At 42.1% G+C, this 18570-nt stretch overlaps 1 protein-coding gene across 2 annotated transcripts in view; it reads right to left on the reverse strand.

The window, feature by feature from the left end:
- Positions 1–702: 702 nt before the first annotated feature.
- The window catches only part of LOC115166027 (phosphatase and actin regulator 3), a 54237-nt gene continuing 36369 nt past the window's right edge, over positions 703–18570 (reverse strand). The window contains exons 4-12 of one of the 2 annotated variants that reach the window (XM_029719649.1): positions 17826–18035; positions 14351–14570; positions 13577–13746; positions 13105–13258; positions 3109–3164; positions 2524–2585; positions 2019–2159; positions 1568–1644; positions 703–1177 (exon numbers count right to left, since the gene is read on the reverse strand). In XM_029719649.1, coding sequence (XP_029575509.1) covers positions 1162–1177; positions 1568–1644; positions 2019–2159; positions 2524–2585; positions 3109–3164; positions 13105–13258; positions 13577–13746; positions 14351–14570; positions 17826–18035 — 1106 coding nt within the window. In that variant the 3' untranslated portion in view covers positions 703–1161. Of the gene's footprint in view, positions 1178–1567; positions 1645–2018; positions 2160–2523; positions 2586–3108; positions 3165–13104; positions 13259–13576; positions 13819–14350; positions 14571–17825; positions 18036–18570 lie in introns of both variants that reach the window. The other variant, XM_029719648.1, reaches the window with a different exon arrangement.

An 18570-nucleotide genomic window follows, 5' to 3' on the forward strand; every position in this document is an offset into this window, starting at 1 on the left:
TCTTCAGGAGATGTTTAGCATGGCTATAAATGATAGAGAAGTTTACTAAAGCACAAAAAGACCTGGCAACTAGGCATGACAAAGAAACATTCAGTGTCCATGTTTCTTGTGACATGTAGATGTTTTGTTGTTACTAGGTGGAGTTATGGTTTTATTGTGCCTAGCTAGACATTTATTCCTGTAACTACACGTGAAGCTGCAAGAAAATCGTATATCAAACCATTGACATTTTTACCCTGATGTCACACCCATTGGCCCCTTTATTTTTAGAAAGACCCTTATCAACTAGGTAATTATTAGGGTTGGAGCAAAGACCTACAGGGTGGTAGCTCTCCAAGAAAAGGGTTGGAGAGCCCTGCTGTATATTATCTCATATTGCCTGTCAGACTCATAAATCTCACATTCACTCTGCTTACTACGGTATCTTGCTACTTTCTGAGCAACAAAGGGGAAGGCTGGATTGAGGCTTTTACCTGTTCAGCTACCTAGCAATCTGTTTATTAATACTTAAAAAAATGCTGATTACCAAAAATAAGATGCATACAATTTTTTTTGAAGACCTTGTATTTTGAAGACAAGTAGTGCTTACAAAGGTTCTCTCTTTTGAGTGAAGACATTGACAGTCCGGTTCAGATTGACATATATACAGTTGGTACGAAATTCACCCACAACCGACCACACAGTCTCCTCCTCCCCCCCCCCCCCCCCCCCTCAAGTGACACGTTATTCAAAAAAAAAGGTGAAGCTGGTCACATGCACAACATCATCTTCCCTGTACGTATTCGCCACCTCAAAGGAGTCAGTTTGAAAAAACACGCACACACAGGCATAGTTCTTCCCTCAGCTCCATCTTAACCGACGGGCAGGTAGACGGAGTCCGAGTTCGAGGTTCTGTCTTTAGTCTTCTTCCTCCAGTCAGCTCCCACGTTGGAGACACAGCCTCCGGGATTCACTGCCACACCCCCAAACATCACCGTCTCTCCACCTCCCCTCGATGAAACCTAGGGGCGTGCTGGAGGAATTGAAGACACCCTGCAGACAAAGGAATGGGCTCTGGAAGAATGTCCTCCGGGCTCCGGCAGTTTCTAACCGCCACCGACGCAGCAACCGAAAATTCTAGGCTCAGCATTATTTCTTCACGGAAGAAACTCCCCTTCGTATTCACGGCCTGTGGAACCTACAAAAGGAGAGGGAGGTGAAAGAGTGAGGGGGGGGGGATCGTGAGCACAGAAGGTGCCTTTGTAATCACTCCAGTTATGATTACAGCTATTCATCAATCTTGGGCTATTTTTAGCACAGCTTTGTGTGCCGGGTGAGTGGGGCCGCTGTCTCCCTAGGTCACTCACAAATTGACTGGAGGATCTTCGTTTACCACACATGCGTAATTGGGGACAGACAGCATTTGTCATTTCTCTTGCCAATATCAGGCCCCCCGGGATGGTAAGCAAGGACTCCCCTCCTCCCCCTTTTAAGCATGCACATCGATCTTTAGCTCTGTGGACCTTTTCTGGGGAGCTAAAAATAGAGGCAGCTGCAGCAGAGAATAGAAGCAAACACACCCACTTACCTTGTGAGGTGCTTGCTCGAGGCGTGCACCTCCATCTCGGTGCTTTTGAATTCGTTCAACTCCTTTCGGATAGCCGCCTGTGGAGGAATAAAATGAGCGTTAGACTAGAGAGCATCCTTTAAGCGGAGACGGACATCGCACATCGACCCACGGACCAAGAAAATTGTCACGTAGCTCGAGAGGGTAGTAAACAAAAAAAATACGACAAGGTCTTAGCCATAACAGTGAGACATGCTGGCGCTATGGAGGTGGTAGCAAGGACAACAGTATGTTTTCACAGTTCCAGAACTCAATGCTTTTAGGCCTTTAATAAATAGGCCCTACATCACAGCATGCTCTGATAAGGGTATGTGCCAGTCACTTTAAGTGGTAAATTTTGTGTGGAATGTGAAATGGAAGTGATGCTGCAGGAGGGTTCCTTGTTTTTGACACCGCTGACACGCACACACACCTTATCGGCTGCAGAGAGCCTGGTCCAGGGCTTGTCTGCTCTTCGGTCGTAATCCTGAGCTTTGGCCACCTCTACATAGTCACTGAAACGGATGAGAATCTTTCGGTCCCGTAGCTCGTCAACTGTGGGCCGCTGATTGAGCTGAAATACACAATGGGAACAGAGAGGCATTGGTATGAATGAGTACAGTCATTTGACAGGCACGTGTTTGGTTGAATAAGGATTACATTAGCTGGCCAAATTTTGCATCAAAATGCTGTTCTCAGAAAAGTAACGATTTTGCCATACAAGGTCTTTTTGGACAAATGTACATATTTATATGTTCTTATCCAGAGCAAAATAAATATTTATATAGTGCACAGTATGAGATTAACACAAAATATACAAACAGAACAAGTACTAGTCAGAAGAAATAAATCGGATGTCAGCAGGTTGCATTTCTGTAATATTGTATTATTACACTAATAATAGAGTAATTAATTAGTATAATAATGGTGTAACATACCTTTCTGTTGAGCCGCTGTTTGATCTCCCTCCTCTCTTCTTGTTCCGTCTGGTCATTTCTCTCTAAACCAAGGAGAAGAAAATAATTCGTTTTCATCACTGTTTTCCCTCTAATCCACATAACAGTGAAGTCACTGTTTGACCCTAAACCTTATCTACTGGTGAAAGAGTGTCCCACTGTGTTCCACACTGTGACTGTAGAGACACAGATTAGGCTTCAGACATTACGAATGAAGTCTAATCCATGGGGATATATTTGAAAGTTTAAAAGATAATTCCTTACAGGAGTGGAAATCTTGTTCCACTGAGGGTCAGATTCAGATCCTAATAAAATGGCCTCCTGAGAATGCCATCACCAACATTTTGGCTAACATCAAGTTGGGTTATGTATGTTGGAAGACTGCGCTCATCTGTTCCACTCGTCTCCTGAATTTTACATGAGTGAATGTATTTATCATAATACATTTATGTAGGCCTATTGTCTACCTTGGTAGATTTATTCAGAAATTGTGCATGAATTTCACATAGCTTAATGAAAATATATATATATAAAAAGAGCAGATATTAAAATAATTTTACAACTCACGTTTTAGGATATTCCGACTCTCCAACTCTTCCACATTTGGTCTCTGGCTGAGTCTCCTGCGAAAAAACACCAGAACCACATTCTGAACCATTTTCGATTCAAGCTTCGTCAACATCCAAGAAGTAACTTTTAAACCAAGTCCGCCGGATCAATTCTTCTCAGTGTAGTTGTTCTATTGGGGAACTCCCTGTCTTTCCATCTCGCGTCTAGACCCCGACTATGATGCTTTGGTAGAGACACTCCCCACATCTGGAATACCCACAGACGTGCAATTTCTTGTATTTTCCGTTATACTACTGTTGAGCTCTGGCTGCCTTATACTATTGTCTCAAATCTTGAAATAAAAGAGAGACTGGGAACAAACACTAGCTCTACTGTCATCTGCTGTTGCCTGTGCAGCTGCTCGCTTCACTGTCATCCCTTGCAGTCTACGCGACACACACACGCAGCACCCTTTTTGAACTGGGTCGTGATGTGCTACTCAGGAGAGCCTGCCTCCTTTTTCCGACTGCATGCATAATTTGTTGTCAGGAGGATGTGCATACGAGATTTCCACTTAAGGTATCCCCCATTGCTATTCAGACAATTACACTTCTCATTTTCACAAAGCTGCTTCTTTTGTACACACACACACGCATACATATATTTTTTTTACCTACAGTAAAATAGGTTACAATTACCCTTTATTTACTATCTTGACTCGCCTATCAAAATGTACTTCTGACATTGGTAGCTACACATCTATATCTCAAACTGGTAATTAAACAATCCAATTATTATTTTATTTAATAATGATTGCATATTAATAAGATTATACAGGCTCATACAATAGAAAATAATGACTAATTCATGTTTGCTTATACCTCACTATCAAAGCTTCAAACAATCCACATAAACCAAAATGGCGCTGACTTTGGAGTCACCTGTGCAAGGGAACATTTCAAAGACTTCAATATCAATAATAGATAGGGGTCAGCTCCACACAGTATGGGTCAAACCCACCGCCCGAAAGATGAAGGTATCAAGACAGAGGGCACAGCACGCCTTGCCCCAGGCCACCTTCAAACCTTTTAAAGTCCAACGCTTTAAGTGAGGACCAAAGTCAGGTCACACACCCTGAAGCCGCACGCGTTGACCTCGCCACTTGCTGCTCACTCCCTCTGAAAAGATGATGAAGGTGCTGGAACCTTAACATTTATAAGCAAAGTATTCTAATGGAGAATGCTAATAATGCAATGCATTATTGTATTCAAGAAAATGACAAACGTGTTTAATAGGATCATTACAAGATGATGAAATGTAGGTTATGAAACCTATATGCTACATTATTGAGTTTGGGTTATGAGGTAGGCTAAGTCAGTTGTGCATTTATACATTTACAGGCCTACTGGAGTAATACATTTATGAGAATCAATAGGTATATCAATAATTGAAATTACATTTAAAACAGCAGGAAATCTTAGACTTGCGACTAGTAATAACTGCAGAATAATTAATTAATTTGATATGTTTCCCTTTGTCCGATAGATACATTTTCCAAGGAAAAATATTAGCTCATGTTATGTGTATTTTTAGAGATCATGCTCAGAATGCACAAGTTACAAAGTGCCTGTTTAACATCTAGGGCTACTATTTATTCAATAAATTGTATTGTAGCCTACATTAATTTATGTAAAGTTTTGTCACGGATACACAACCTAGTGTCAGATCTTCCCACTTCATTTGAAGCTTGTTTTGTCTAAGACATTTATTTTTGAACATGGTCTACTTTCCAATCACCAAAAAAAGCCCTTCACAACACAAGAGCCACCATCTATATACCACATCTGCCAGTCCAGTGCGAGTGAATGAGAAAGGCATTCCAACAGATGTGGTTGCATAACATTTTCAAAAGATGAAATGGAGAATCACTCTCAAAGCCCCAATGGATGCTATATCACCATGATATTGACCTGGTCGATGGGTTGCTTAGCAACACGTTTCTCATGGAAATCTAATACAATGGATTCTTCCCGGGGAACCCTTACTACAGTACACCTCAGCAACCCACCAGTGGGTATTATGTTGCAGTGTAGGCCTGCCTAATCATAGCTGTGTGTATGTGTAGATTACAACGTTTACTTTTCTTGGCAACAAATAATATCTTAACTTGGGGGATTTGGAAAGGTAAAGTCAAGAGACAGAGGGCTCATACAAATATTAATGTTTTGATGTTTCCTACCCTATAATTACATAGGCCTATATTGACCGAAGGACAGCTGTCTAAAATACAATACAGTTTAGAAATTCTGTTTTTCATGAACACAGAACATGAGATGAATGCACAGTATATTCTGCAGGTGTATAAGGTAGCCTACCCACTGTCCTACAATGACTCACAGAATTTGTGTCAGCACGAGTTTGCAAACACTGTGGCCTGGATTCAATTGGGCATTTTTCACAGATGATCGCATGGTAAATGCTGCGCATGTTGGCTTAAGCCTAAATTACCTTTAACTAGTGCCTACTACACAGCCGCCAATGTTCCTTTTAAAAGGTTCCCATTAGATAAGCCACAGTCAAAATTGGCTATACCGTAAAAATAAAGATTAAGAAGATCAGATTGTAGAAATAGGTGGGTTTATGACTAGTGATGACCCCTTTTAAAGGCATTTTTTCCAAACACTCACAGAGATCGCATTCATTTACGCACTGAAGCGTAAATTACCATTAAAAAGGTCCGTAGTGCGCTGTTCTGTAACCCGTTTGGATTGAATCCTTAGTACTATAACATATAGCCTATAAAACAATACTAGGATAAATATAAAGCCCTGCTAGTCGTGCCCGGAAAGAAAAGGAAAGTCAACTTTGAGTAGGCAGTTAAAGCAGGCATTAGGTCTCTTTTATCCTTCAACCACAAATTGACGGCCAAAAGAAGGCAGCCAGACTGCAGTGAGCAGTCACAGTAACCCAGCTCTCCGCAAAACATCTTTTGATGGCCTGGAGTCTGGTCAAGCGTGTAACACTCTCGCTTCTGTAACCATATAGGCCTGATTCCCCTGCAGCGTGGATCCCGGTTCTATCCCGGCATAAACGCTACTCATTTCTGCTCCCTATATTTTGTCTCCCAGCCTGTCATAAAAATAGGAATGAGTTTGGAATTCCACTCTCCTTCAAAATAAAAATAAAAAATCTGCATTCTGGCCTACTGTATATTGCACTTCCCCACCATTTCTCCTCAACACACACAGAGACAGAGAGAGAGAGAGACAGAGACAGAAAAAGAGAGAGATACAGAGAAGTGCACCGGGATGCATTATTCAATAGTATTGGAGCTAAGAATAGCCCTGCCGTAGCGCCGCCGCAGCAGTGGATGGCAGAGAGCACTATTGATAGAAAGGTTATTTCACACTGTGATAACGGACAGAATGTGTCATTATCCCAGTGATAAGCTAGGACAGCATATGTTTTTCTGCTCCCACCGCAACACAACTGGCAGTTTCTCTCATCTGGAGAAGCTAGGATTTTTTTAAAATTAAATCTAAACTAGGAGCCGTTAGGGAGATCTAAGCCGGGAGTGATGGACTGTTTTTGCCTTTCAGTAAGGGTACTCTGGGGAAATATGCTTTACTGCTCTGCTAAGCTTCCATCTTCTCCGCCATCTTCAGGGCTAAATATAGTTGGGCTTTCCCTTCTCTAAAAAAGTGCAGTGTCACCAACATATGGAGCATACACAGCAAACTGGCACATACAGTGCAGACCCCTTGACTTTTTACACATTTTGTTACGTTAGCCTTATTCTAAAATGTATTGAATTATTTTTTTCCCATCAATCAACACACAATACCCCATAATGACATTTTTGCAAATGTATTAAACATTTTACATTTAAATAAGTATTCAGACCCTTTACTCAGTACTTTGTTGAAGCACCATTGGCAGCCTCGAGTATACTTGGGTATGACGCTACAAGCTTGGCACACCTGCACTTGGGGAGTTTCTCCCATTCTTCTCTGTAGATCCTCTCAAGCTCTGTCAGGTTAGATGGGGAGGCTTGCTGCACAGCTATTTTCAGGTCTCTCCAGAGCTGTTCGATCTTGGTTTCATCAGACCAGAGAATCCTGTTTGGCTTCCGTCTGGTGGAGTGCTGCAGAGATGGTTGTCCTTCTGGAAGGTTCTCCGATCTCCACAGAGGAGCTCTGTCAGAGTGACCATCGGGTTCTTGGTCACCTCCCTGACCAAGGCCCTTCTCCCTCGATTGCTCAGTTTGCCTGGGCGGCCAGCTCTATGAAAAGTCTTGGTGGTTCCAAACTTCCATTTAAGAATGATGAGGCCACTGTGTTCTTGGGGACCTTCAGTGCTGCAGAATTCTTTTGGTACTCTTCCCCAGATCTGTGCCTCGACACAATCCTGTCTCGGAGCTCTACGGATAATTCCTTCGACCTCATGGCTTGGTTTTTGCACTGACAACTGTGTGCCTTTCCAAATTATGTCCAATCAATTGAATTTACCACAGGTGGACTCCAATCAAGTTGCAAGGATGATCAATAGAAACAGGATGCACATGAGCTTAATTTCAAGTCTCATAGCAAAGGGTCTGAATACTTACGTAATAAGGTATGTTTTTTTATTTTTAATCAATTTTATCAACAAAAAAAACGGTTTTCGCTTTGTAATTATGGGGTATTGTTTGTAGATTGATGAGGACATTTTTTTATTTAATCAATCTTAGAATAAGGCTGTAATGTAACAAAATATGGAAAAAGGGGAAGGGGTCAGAACACTTTCCGAATGCACTGTATACTACTAGTGTTACCACGTAAAGGAATAAGCAGCTCAAATAAATTTCTATTCTAGTGTGCGAATCAAAATGTTTACAAGTCTCAATATTTGCAGTGGACCTTTTCATGTGGTCTCTGTTTTGTATGGAGGTAACTGTGACTAGGGCTTTTGAGATGACGAAATTACTGCCATACCGACAGTCAAAGGCAGTCAAATTCCACGTGACCGTTTAGTCCTATAATTAGGCTTCTCCAAGTTCTGATGCTGCTGATGGTCATTAGTAGCCTACCAAACCTGCTAACTGCCTGGTACTCATCACTCTATTGTCCCTCTAATCACTGACATCAATGCAAATGTGTTAGACAATCTAATCAAACACTTCATGAGAGCCCATGAGGTCATGTTGTGCAACATTTCAATAGGCTATGCAATTGCGCAAGAAAACAGAGTGATGGCCTCTACTAAAAAGAGGAGGATCAGCTTTCCTTAGGCTAGATCTATTGTAAGGACCGACACCGGAGATGAGAAGCAGGTACGGGGTGTCAACATTTAATCAGGAAACCGACCAAGACAAGAACAGCGTCAGCACACGGGTACAAAACGGCAAACGACAATTAATGCAGAAGCAGGGAACATAGCGGGGAATCAGACAGAGATAGGGGAGGTAATGACAGAGATAATTGAGTCCAGGTGAGTCCAATAATTGCTGATGCGCGTGATTGGGGGGAATGCATGTGTGCGTAATGATGGTGGCAGGAGTGTGTAATGCTGGGGAGCGGGGGAGCGGGAACAGGTGTGACACCTACTATGTTTATTTTTCAACTTTCCTAATATTAAGCACATTGCTTATATTTACAACAGGAGTATAGCCTACCTGGCTGGCATGAAAATAAACCACGGGGAAACGCATCATCCATTCGCTATTTAAGTGCATAGATGACATGAATTTTTCCAGCTGCCCGTTTTGATACAGGTGCATGATAATTGTCCATTCTAAATGTTTTCCGCTAATGGAACATTTGCGCTTATAGCCTGCTACCTTATGCGCATTGGGGCGCTTAAGGTGAATAATATAGCCTAATAGTTTATCAACATTTTAAGCTAAATGTTCTGATCTGTTGCGTACATATATTTTTTTTTGATGCTAGTGGTTGTATTAATTTGGGATCTATCGCATCCCACAACTGTCCCAGACCATTTTAAGCTAGTTTAGAATATTTATTTATTCTCGCACAGAATAGAATACATCGGCCTTTGTACTATGGGGAATAGTAGATTGACATAGGCTAATGCTTTTGCTGTACGTTAAGCCAACTCATCTTGTTGGCTGATGAAACGTAAATGTGGACAGTTCTTCCAATATCTTCAATATGCACCTCGGAATTGGATAAGGACGTGCACAGTTGTGTCCCTGATGTCTTTTTTTATTTTACCTTTATTTAACTAGTTAAGTCAGTTAAGAACAAATTCTTATTTTCAATGACGGCCTAGGAACAGTGGGTTAACTGCCTTGTTCAGGGGCAAAACGACAGATTTTTACCTTGTCAGCTTAGGGATTCGATCAACCTTTCGGTTACTAGTCCAACGCTCTAACCACTAGGCTACCTGCCGCCCCACACCTGCCGTCTTCACTTGTAGCCTGTGAGAAAGACCCGATGGACATGATGGAGCGTGAAGGGCACAACGGCCACTGGCCTGAAAAGGCATGGATTTTTTTAGGGTGCATTATGGCCACACAAAGGGGATGCCGCCGTGAAATTCTAGGCATTATCAAGTGCTTGTCAAATTGTGACTGATGTAGCATTACAGCCTGCACAAAAAAAACTAAGCAGAGCTCATGCCTTTCATGCAACTTTTTTCATTAGAGTCGCAACATGCAGCCTAACAATGTATTAAAATTCAAAACATATCGCCCAATGATTGTAGAACAACTAAAGTTACATTAATAACTCAAAAATTAAGCATAAAGGAGTACCTATTTCTTTGTTAACCACTCAACACAGAATAGCCACGTGCGCACTCCCTCAAATCGTTTGGAGAAAATATCCTTCCCATTTTATTCAGATTTATTAAATTCGTCATACTATAAAATAATGCCACGGAATTCTAAGAAAATCTCGTCTGCTAAATGAACTTGTAGCCCACAGCCATTTGGTATAGCATGCTATTCTGTTCTTCTGAAATAGACTACATTTTCTTCATCTCATGCTTCTTTAGACCCGTCTAAAATAAATAATGGATTTATTGTGTAGGTGTAGGCTATATTACATGGATTTATTAGACTTTTTGAAAGGTCAACATCAGTGGCTTGTAGTGGAAGCCAGGAGATGCTAAATGTGTTTGTTAATACCAGTCAATTACCGTGAGACCGACAGTTATTTGCTTGACAATCAGCGGCTGACAAAACTTGTGACCGCCACAGCCCTAACTGACCGCCACAGCCCTAACTGACCGCCACAGCCCTAACTGACTAGACGATGAGAGCACAAATGATAGTATACTGAGATAAGAGTCCCTACAGCCGGTCCGAAATCACTCCCTACCGCTACCCCTTGGTCCTAACCCTTCAATGTTTGCTGATCTGAAGGGTCTGGATAGGTAGGAGCAATGTAGTGGTGCTTCCATCACATCGCTTCCACTGTACAGATGTGAAAATCTCTGATCTGTAGGCCTCAGATCAGAGGGCCTAGGGGAAGATGTAGGGAACAAATTGGGACCGACTGCTTGGGTGGTGCCCTATGCTCCTGTGAGTTCTCTTCCACAGTGTTCACACAGGTCTCCAACTCGTGGTCCTGGAGGCCCACTGTGTGTGCAGATTTTAGTTTCAAAATCACATCATAAACCAGGCTTAATTCAACGGTCAAAACCCTGACATTTAGGGGGAGAAATGTTAGAGGTATAGTGGTCCCCCTGAAATATGTTTACCAGTTCATCTCAAATGGGGTCTAATTCAGTACACATAGCCTATAGGACACACAGTTGGTTTCCAAGATCCCGATTGGGATGCAGTTCTTTACACAAAATGGCAGAGACCATTGAGCAGTGAGCAAAATAACTATCATATTTCAAATAGAATGGAAGGCATATTATTCAGTTCCAAATACAACTCGCAATTGCATTGTGTGCACCCCTCTCAATGAAATCATACCACAAATGATTATGTTTGATGTTAGTTTTTGCATCTATGCTCTTTTGTGTGACAAGCCTACAATGGCGACCTCAATGCGACCTTCCTCAGACAGCTCCACATCTCACTCCCATGCAAGAGGAATTCCGTCTTCACAGAGCACACTGCCTGACCCTGGGGCTCTTATGCAAGCCTCTTACAAGTCATGCTGCCACTGCTGCTCTGACGTGGCCTTTTACATAAAGTGTTTGTTTGCAGCTGGTAGTGAATACATTCTCTTGTTGTCCTGTGACAAAATTACAATTTGAGTATCCTGTTAGTTTGAGCGGAACTAAAAATAGCCTGAGGTCGATTGTTTTCCTGGGAGTCTCCGACTGTTAAATCGCTTTCTCGAAGGTGAGTATCACTCGACTGAGTTATTACAGGGCACATTTATAAAAAGAGACCTAGGCCTCAATATGTTTTCCCTGTTAAAATAAAGATCTAAAAAAATTAAAATGTGGCTGGTTACAAAACACATTGGTGTGAAGGAATAGTCCTGAAATGCCTTCACATTCTGTACTCATACCGAACTGTTGTTTTCCACTAATGTGAAACAGTGCAGTAAAAGTACTGTTGGTTTAGGGGAGCGTTTTGTTCCATTACTATTCTGGAAGTCTCGTGTCCATATGCTAATATCTACAGTGCCCCCCTGGTCTGTACATAGCGAAGACTGTTACTGGAGGTTGTGTTCAAATTCTAATATCTTCCTGTGATTGAACGTCTTGTGTGAAATGGTATGGACAGTACAACTAAACAGTACACCAACAAAAAGGAGTCAATAGAAAAATGGTAATGCACGATTCCTGATTTCTTATCTCTAACCCTCCAGTAGCATTCTTGAAATCATAAATAGTTTTTCTTGAGAAGGAATCTGGGTATTTTATCACAGTGCGCCACATTCTACTTGTATAACCCACGTCAAAAATGAAGTTTAGAGTTTGCAGGATTTTACTCCAATTGGCCATGAAACCACTCAGTGTAATTATTCATCTCACTCCCTCAACTAAGGATTGGTTTTGTCAAAAGCTTGATTTGGTCAATCAGCAGGTTTAGCACTTGGCTGCTTTAAAATCCCTCCAACACAATAGAGCGACTATTTAGGATTGGCCAAGTCCAAGCGTTGATTCCAAAGAATGTACAGAACAATGCCAGATTAACTGGGCGACGCAAATCAAGTCAATGCAAGGCAAGAGGATAATTCTCCTCGATCAGATTGTCTTTCTCACCTCCACTCTAAACCCCCCACCTACTCCAACATTACCACTACCAGTAAGCTTATAGTTTCATCCTCTTCTATCACTGTTCAGACTCTCTTCTCTCGTGGACATTCACAGATTTCTATCTGTATTTATGTTGACATTTTATACACAATCAATAGTGTTGTCTTATGTCCCAAAAGAGCCTTCAGGTTCATGTTGTCCATCCAGACCCGGGTTCAAGTACTATTTGAAATAATTTCAAATACCTTCTGTGCTTAATGTGCCAGTATAATAGTACTATTTTAAATCATTTCAGATACTTTATCTGTGCTAAAAATGGACCAGTAGAATAGTTCCGAAACTGCAAACCCTTCCCATCTGACAGGTATTTGAAAGATTTAAAATAGTATTTGAACCCAGGTCTGCATCCATCCACTATAGCAGGGGTATTCAACTCTTACCCTACGAGGTCCAGAGCCTGCTGGTTTTCTCTTCTACCTGATAATGAATTGCACCCATCTGATGTGCCATGTCTAAATCAGTCCCTGATTAGAGGGGAACAATGAAAACAAGCAGTGGAACTGGCTTCAAGGTCCAGAGTTGAGTTTGAGGGCACGGGGTAGGAAATATGTTGAAAATTAAGGGGGTCCTTGCAGTAGATCTGGATGTGATCTAGGTGGGCTTTTTACCAATTCCAGTATTCCTTGAATCCTATCTTCTTGCGTGATTCCCAACCATATTGGAGAAGGTCCAAGGTCCCGTTCCTTGGACCTTCTTCTCCAGCGCCTTTTGATAAGGAGCAAGAGGAAGTGAGGAATTAAGGGAAGATGAATTGAGAAAGGGGTGGGTGAAGATGACACCACTTACTTGGTGAGTTTCATCTCAATCTGCTGGCGTATTTCCTGACGTTCCTGTTCGGTCCGCGCTGGGAAGATATTCCGGTCTTCCAGCTCCTCTTTGCTGGGTCGATTCCGAAGCTTCACCGCCAAGAGCTCTTTCCTTAGCCTGCGAGGTAGTGTACCTACATACACACACAAGGCAGAAACCTAACCTAAAATGTGCACATTCAACTCAAACCTCATAAATCACTTGCAGGTCTCAAGTTTAGGAGAGTCCATAATGCCCAAAAACAATGTCTTAAAATTACTGTAACCGCTGTTCAACCGTTTCAACCCATCGTCTGTTTTCCCCCCGATGTTGAGCCCAGGAGTTAGAATGTTTGAAAATGAAAGTCTATTTTTGAATTGTTATATATCGCTTGGGAAGGGGGATATAATTAATATGTTGTTTATTTGGTGGATGTCGTTGTATGCAATCTTTCCTTTAAGAAAAGACCCACCAGAGATGACAGAGTCGTTCCAGTCGTCCTGATCGTGGGGGAGGCCCGAGGCGTCGGAGAAGCACTGGTCCAGCCGCACGTTCTCCTTGTTCTCTTCCGCCTCCTTCTTCCTCTCTGCTTGGTGTAGCCAGTCGACAACGCCGCCGCTCGCCACCGATGGATTCTCCGAGCTGGAGGAGCGAGAGATTCGCCCATCAGAGCGCCGCCAAGGGGTTGAGCCCGGCTCAGCAGGCCCATGCACACTGAGGGAACACGGGAGGGAGGAGGGAGCATGGGGGTTAACAGCACGGGGGTTAACAGCACAAGAGGGGGTTTATGGATGGGTGAGCATGGCGGTGCAGGTCCATTTGAAAGGTAACATACAGGTAGGAGTTAACATGGAGACAGTGGGTGAGCATTTAGATGAACATACCATAGGAGTGAACACTGGATTCTTCAATGGGGGAGTGAACATGCAACATGGCGGATGTACGCTGAAATCAGCTATAACATCAATGAGGGATTAAATAACGCTTTACTTAACCTGCAGGTATAATGCATTATTATCCAATTATAATGCATTGTAAGACTTGCCATGAGCATGTATACATAGAGAGACATATAATATAAGCCTTATTATAAGACATTATAAAAGGCTCATACATGCTTATAACAAGTTATAAAGCCTTATACCTACAGGCTTTAAGTTCCAGAACATGAGAGACAACATGAACTCCCCGTCACATAATGGTGAGGTTATGTGTCTGTTTGCAGTGAATTTGCTGTGCTGCTCACCTTTCCTGACGGTTCGCCTTTGAGGCAAAGGCTCGTTGTAGCTCCTCCATGATACAGCTAGGGGGCATGGGAAGGTGCATAATATTGGCGAGGTGAGGAGACCCTGAGGGGTTGGAGACGGGCCCTCGCAGGGCCACCATGGGGGCCAGGCTCTCGGGAGTCCTAGGCGGCTCTTTAGGCAGGAAAGAGTTGACCAAGTGTGAGGGCACAGCGGATGGGTCTGAGAGGCAGAGAAAGACAAAGAGATATTAGTTAAAGTAGTGGTGGGTGCGTGTGGTCCATATCCTCTTTGTGTATGGATGTGTGGTCCTTTAATATGTTGTTTATGTACAAGATGTTAGCTGTTTGCACTAGTAGTAATATACAGTTGAAGTCGGAAGTTTACATACACTTAGGATGGAGTCATTACAACTTGTTTTTCAAACACTCCGCAAATTTCTTGTTAACAAACTATAGTTTTGGCAAGTCAGTTAGGACATCTACTTTGTGCATGACAAGTAATTTTTCCAGCAAAAGATTATTTCACTTAATCACAATTCCAGTGGGTCAGAAGTTTACATACTAAGTTGACTGTGCCTTTAAACAGCTTGGAAAATTCCAGTAAATAATGCCATGGCTTTAGATGCTTCTGACATCATTTGAGTCAATTGGAGGTATACCTGTGGATGAATTTCAAGGCCTACCTTCAATCTCAGTGCCTCTTTGCTTGACATCATGGGAAAATCAAACGAAATCCAAGACCTCTGAAAAAAAGTGGTGGACCTCCACAAGTCTGGTTCATCCTTGGGAGCAATTTCCAAACGCCTGAAGGTACCACGTTCATCTGTACAAACAATAGTATGCAAATAAACACCATGGGACCATGCAGCCGTCATACCGCTCAGGAAGAAGACGCGTTCTGTCTCCTAGAGATGAACGTACTTTGGTGCAAAAAGTGCAAATCAATCCCAGAACAACGGCAAAAGGACCTTGTGAAGATGCTGGAGGAAACGGGTACAAAAGTATCTATATCCACAGTAAAACGAGTCCTATATCGACATAACCTGAAAAGCTCAGCAAGGAAGAAGCCACTGCTCCAAAACCACCATTAAAAAAGCCAGACTACGGTTTGCAACTGCACATGGGGACAAAGATCGTACTTTTTGGAGAAATGTCCTCTGGTCTGATGAAACAAAAATATAACTTTTTGGCCATAATGACTATCATTATCTATGGAGGAAAAAGGGGGAGGCTTGCAAGCCGAAGAACACCATCCCAACCGTGAAACATGGGAGTTGCAGCATCATGTTGTGGGGGTTCTTTGCTGCAGGAGGGACTGGTGCACTTCACAAAATAGATGGCATCATGAGGAAAGGAAAATTATGTGGATATATTGAAGCAACATCTCAAGACATCAGTCGGGAAGTTAAAGCTTGGTCGCAAATGGGTCTTCCAAATGGACAATGACCCCAAGCATACTTCCAAAGTTGTGGCAAAATGGCTTAAGGACAACAAAGTCAAGGTATTTGAGTGGCCATCACAAAGCCCTGACCTCAAACCTATAGAACATTTGTGGGCAGAACTGAAAAAGTGTGTGCGAGCGAGCAAGGAGGCCACTAAACCTGACTCTGTCAGGAGGAATGGGCCAAAATTCATCCAACTTATTGTGGGAAGCTTGTGGAAGGCTATCCAAAACGTTTGACCCAAGTTAGACAATTTAAAGGCAATGCTACCAAATACTAATTGAGTGCATGTACACTTCTGACCCACTGGGAATGTGATGAAAGAAATAAAAGCAGAAATAATCATTCTCGCTACTATTATTCTGACATTTCACATTCTTAAAATAAAGTGGTGATCCTAACTGACGTAAGACAGGGAATTTTTTACCAGGAATTGTGAAAAACTGAGTTTACATGTATTTGGCTAAGGTGTTTGTAAACTTCCGACTTCAACTGTATGTTATTTACAGTCATGCGTGCATACATTTGTATTTAATTTAACTAGGCAAGTCTGTTAAGAACAAATTCTTATTTACAATGACGGGCCTACCCCGGCCAAACCCGGATGACGCTGGGCAATTGTGCGCTGCCCTATGGTACTCCCAATCACGGCCGGATGTGATACAGCCTGGATTCGAACTAGGGACTGTAGTAACGCCTCTTGCACTGAGATGCAGTGCCTTAGACCGTTGCGCCATTCGGGAGCCCATTTTATGCATGGGTGGTCCCAGGAATCGAACCCACTACCTTGGCGTTACAAGCGCCATGCTCTACCAACTGAGCTACAAAGATAATAAGCTACTAGCCATCATGTGGTGACATTGCCACCTGGCCTGAGACTTGAAGTAGTGTCACCTTTGCCAACCTAAACCATTGGTAAGGTAATGGTAGGAAGTATGCTTGTTTTTGGAATACGAATTGTCATTGTTAACGTGAGATCGAACCCCGGGTTGGCCGTACAGGTATGATCCGTCAGAAAGTACTCATACAACCTTGACTTATTCCACATTTTGTTGTGTTACAGCCTGAATTCAAAATTGATTAAATCATTTTTTTCCTCACCCATCTACACACACACAATACCCCATAATGACAAAGTGAAAACATGTTTTTAGAATTGTTTGCAAATGTATTGAACATGAAATACAGATCTCATTTACATAAGTATTCACACCCCTGAGTTAATAGTTTGTAGAGGATTGTGCAACATTTGCCAATTTTTCCTTTCAAAATTCTTCAAGCTCTGCTTTTTACCCATCTACCAATAGGTGCCCTTCTTTGCAAACCATTGGAAAACATGCCTGGTCTTTGTGGTTGAATCTGTGTTTGAAATTCACTGCTCGACTGAGGGACCTTACAGATAATTGTATGTGTGGGGTACAGAGATGAGGTAGTCATTCAAAAATCATGTTAAACACTATCATTGCACACAGAGTGAGTCCATGCAACTTATTATGGGACTTAAGCACTTTCTACTACTAAACCTATTTAGGCTTGCCATAACAAAAGGGTTGAATACTTATTGATGCAAGACATTTCAGCTTTTCATTTTTAATTCATTTGTGAAAAACATAATTCCACTTTGACATGGGGTATTGTGTCTGTAGGCCAGTGACAAAAACAAAAAAAAATCTCTATTTAATCTATGTAACACAATAAAATTAGGAAAAATTCAAATGGTGTGAATAATTACTGAAGGCACTGTATGCATTTGTGAGTGTGTGTGTTTGTACATGTGGGGTCCACACTACCCCTCTCAAAGTGTGCAGTGCAGTGTTTTGGCATTATGGTCCCCTCTTAGTACACTCCACCAGGTTGTGGGTCAATTCCATTTCAAATCAATGAATTCATCAAGTAAACTAAAATTCCGATTCCACATTTTCTCAATGCCTTTCATTAAGGAAAACTTGGAATCGGAATGTCTGTTCACTTCCTGAATGGACTCTTCAATTCGAATTGACCCCAACCCTGGTACACTTAACTAGCCTTCTTACCATCGCCACTGCTCATCTGTGGCATCACCGGTTTGGCCGCTACTGGAGGTGGTGTGGTTCCTCGAGGTATTTCCTCTTCATGCCTCTCCGTCTTTTCTCCTTCCTCCTGGACCTCCTCAGAGGCATAGGCACCAGGCTGCGCCTCCTCCTCTTCCTCTGTATTTTGACTGCTATTTCCCTCTGGCTCACAGTCCCCTGGAGGCTCAGCCACTGAAAGACGTGTTCAATTAATTAAGTTTAATCGAAGTCTAATCTCGTAACGCCAGGACAACATTTACAGTGACAGTTGTCAGTGAATGATGCCGTTTCATCACCACTGGTGGTTGTTTTCCGATGTCTCCGCTGCTCCCTAGTGGATCGTGTGAGTATCATGTGGTTCATTTTGAGGGACTTCTATACATCTAAAATTGCCACTGTGAATAATTTATTTATAAGAAACACACATCAACCAATCAAAAGTTTGGGGTCACTTAGAAATGTCCTTGTTTTTGAAAGAAAAGCACATTTTTTGTCCATTGAAATAATATCAACTTGATCAGTAATACAGTGTAGACATTGTTAATGACTATTGTAGCTGGAAACGGCAGATTTTTTATGGAATATCGACATAGGCGTACAGAGGCCAATTATCAGCAACCATCACTCCAGTGTTCCAATGGCACGTTGTGTTAGCTAATCCAAGTTTATCATTTTAAAAAGCTAATTGATCATTAGAAAACCCTTTTGGCAATTATGTTAACACAGC

The sequence above is a fragment of the Salmo trutta genome, chromosome 28, assembly GCF_901001165.1.
Source record: "Salmo trutta chromosome 28, fSalTru1.1, whole genome shotgun sequence".
Lineage (NCBI taxonomy): Eukaryota > Metazoa > Chordata > Actinopteri > Salmoniformes > Salmonidae > Salmo > Salmo trutta.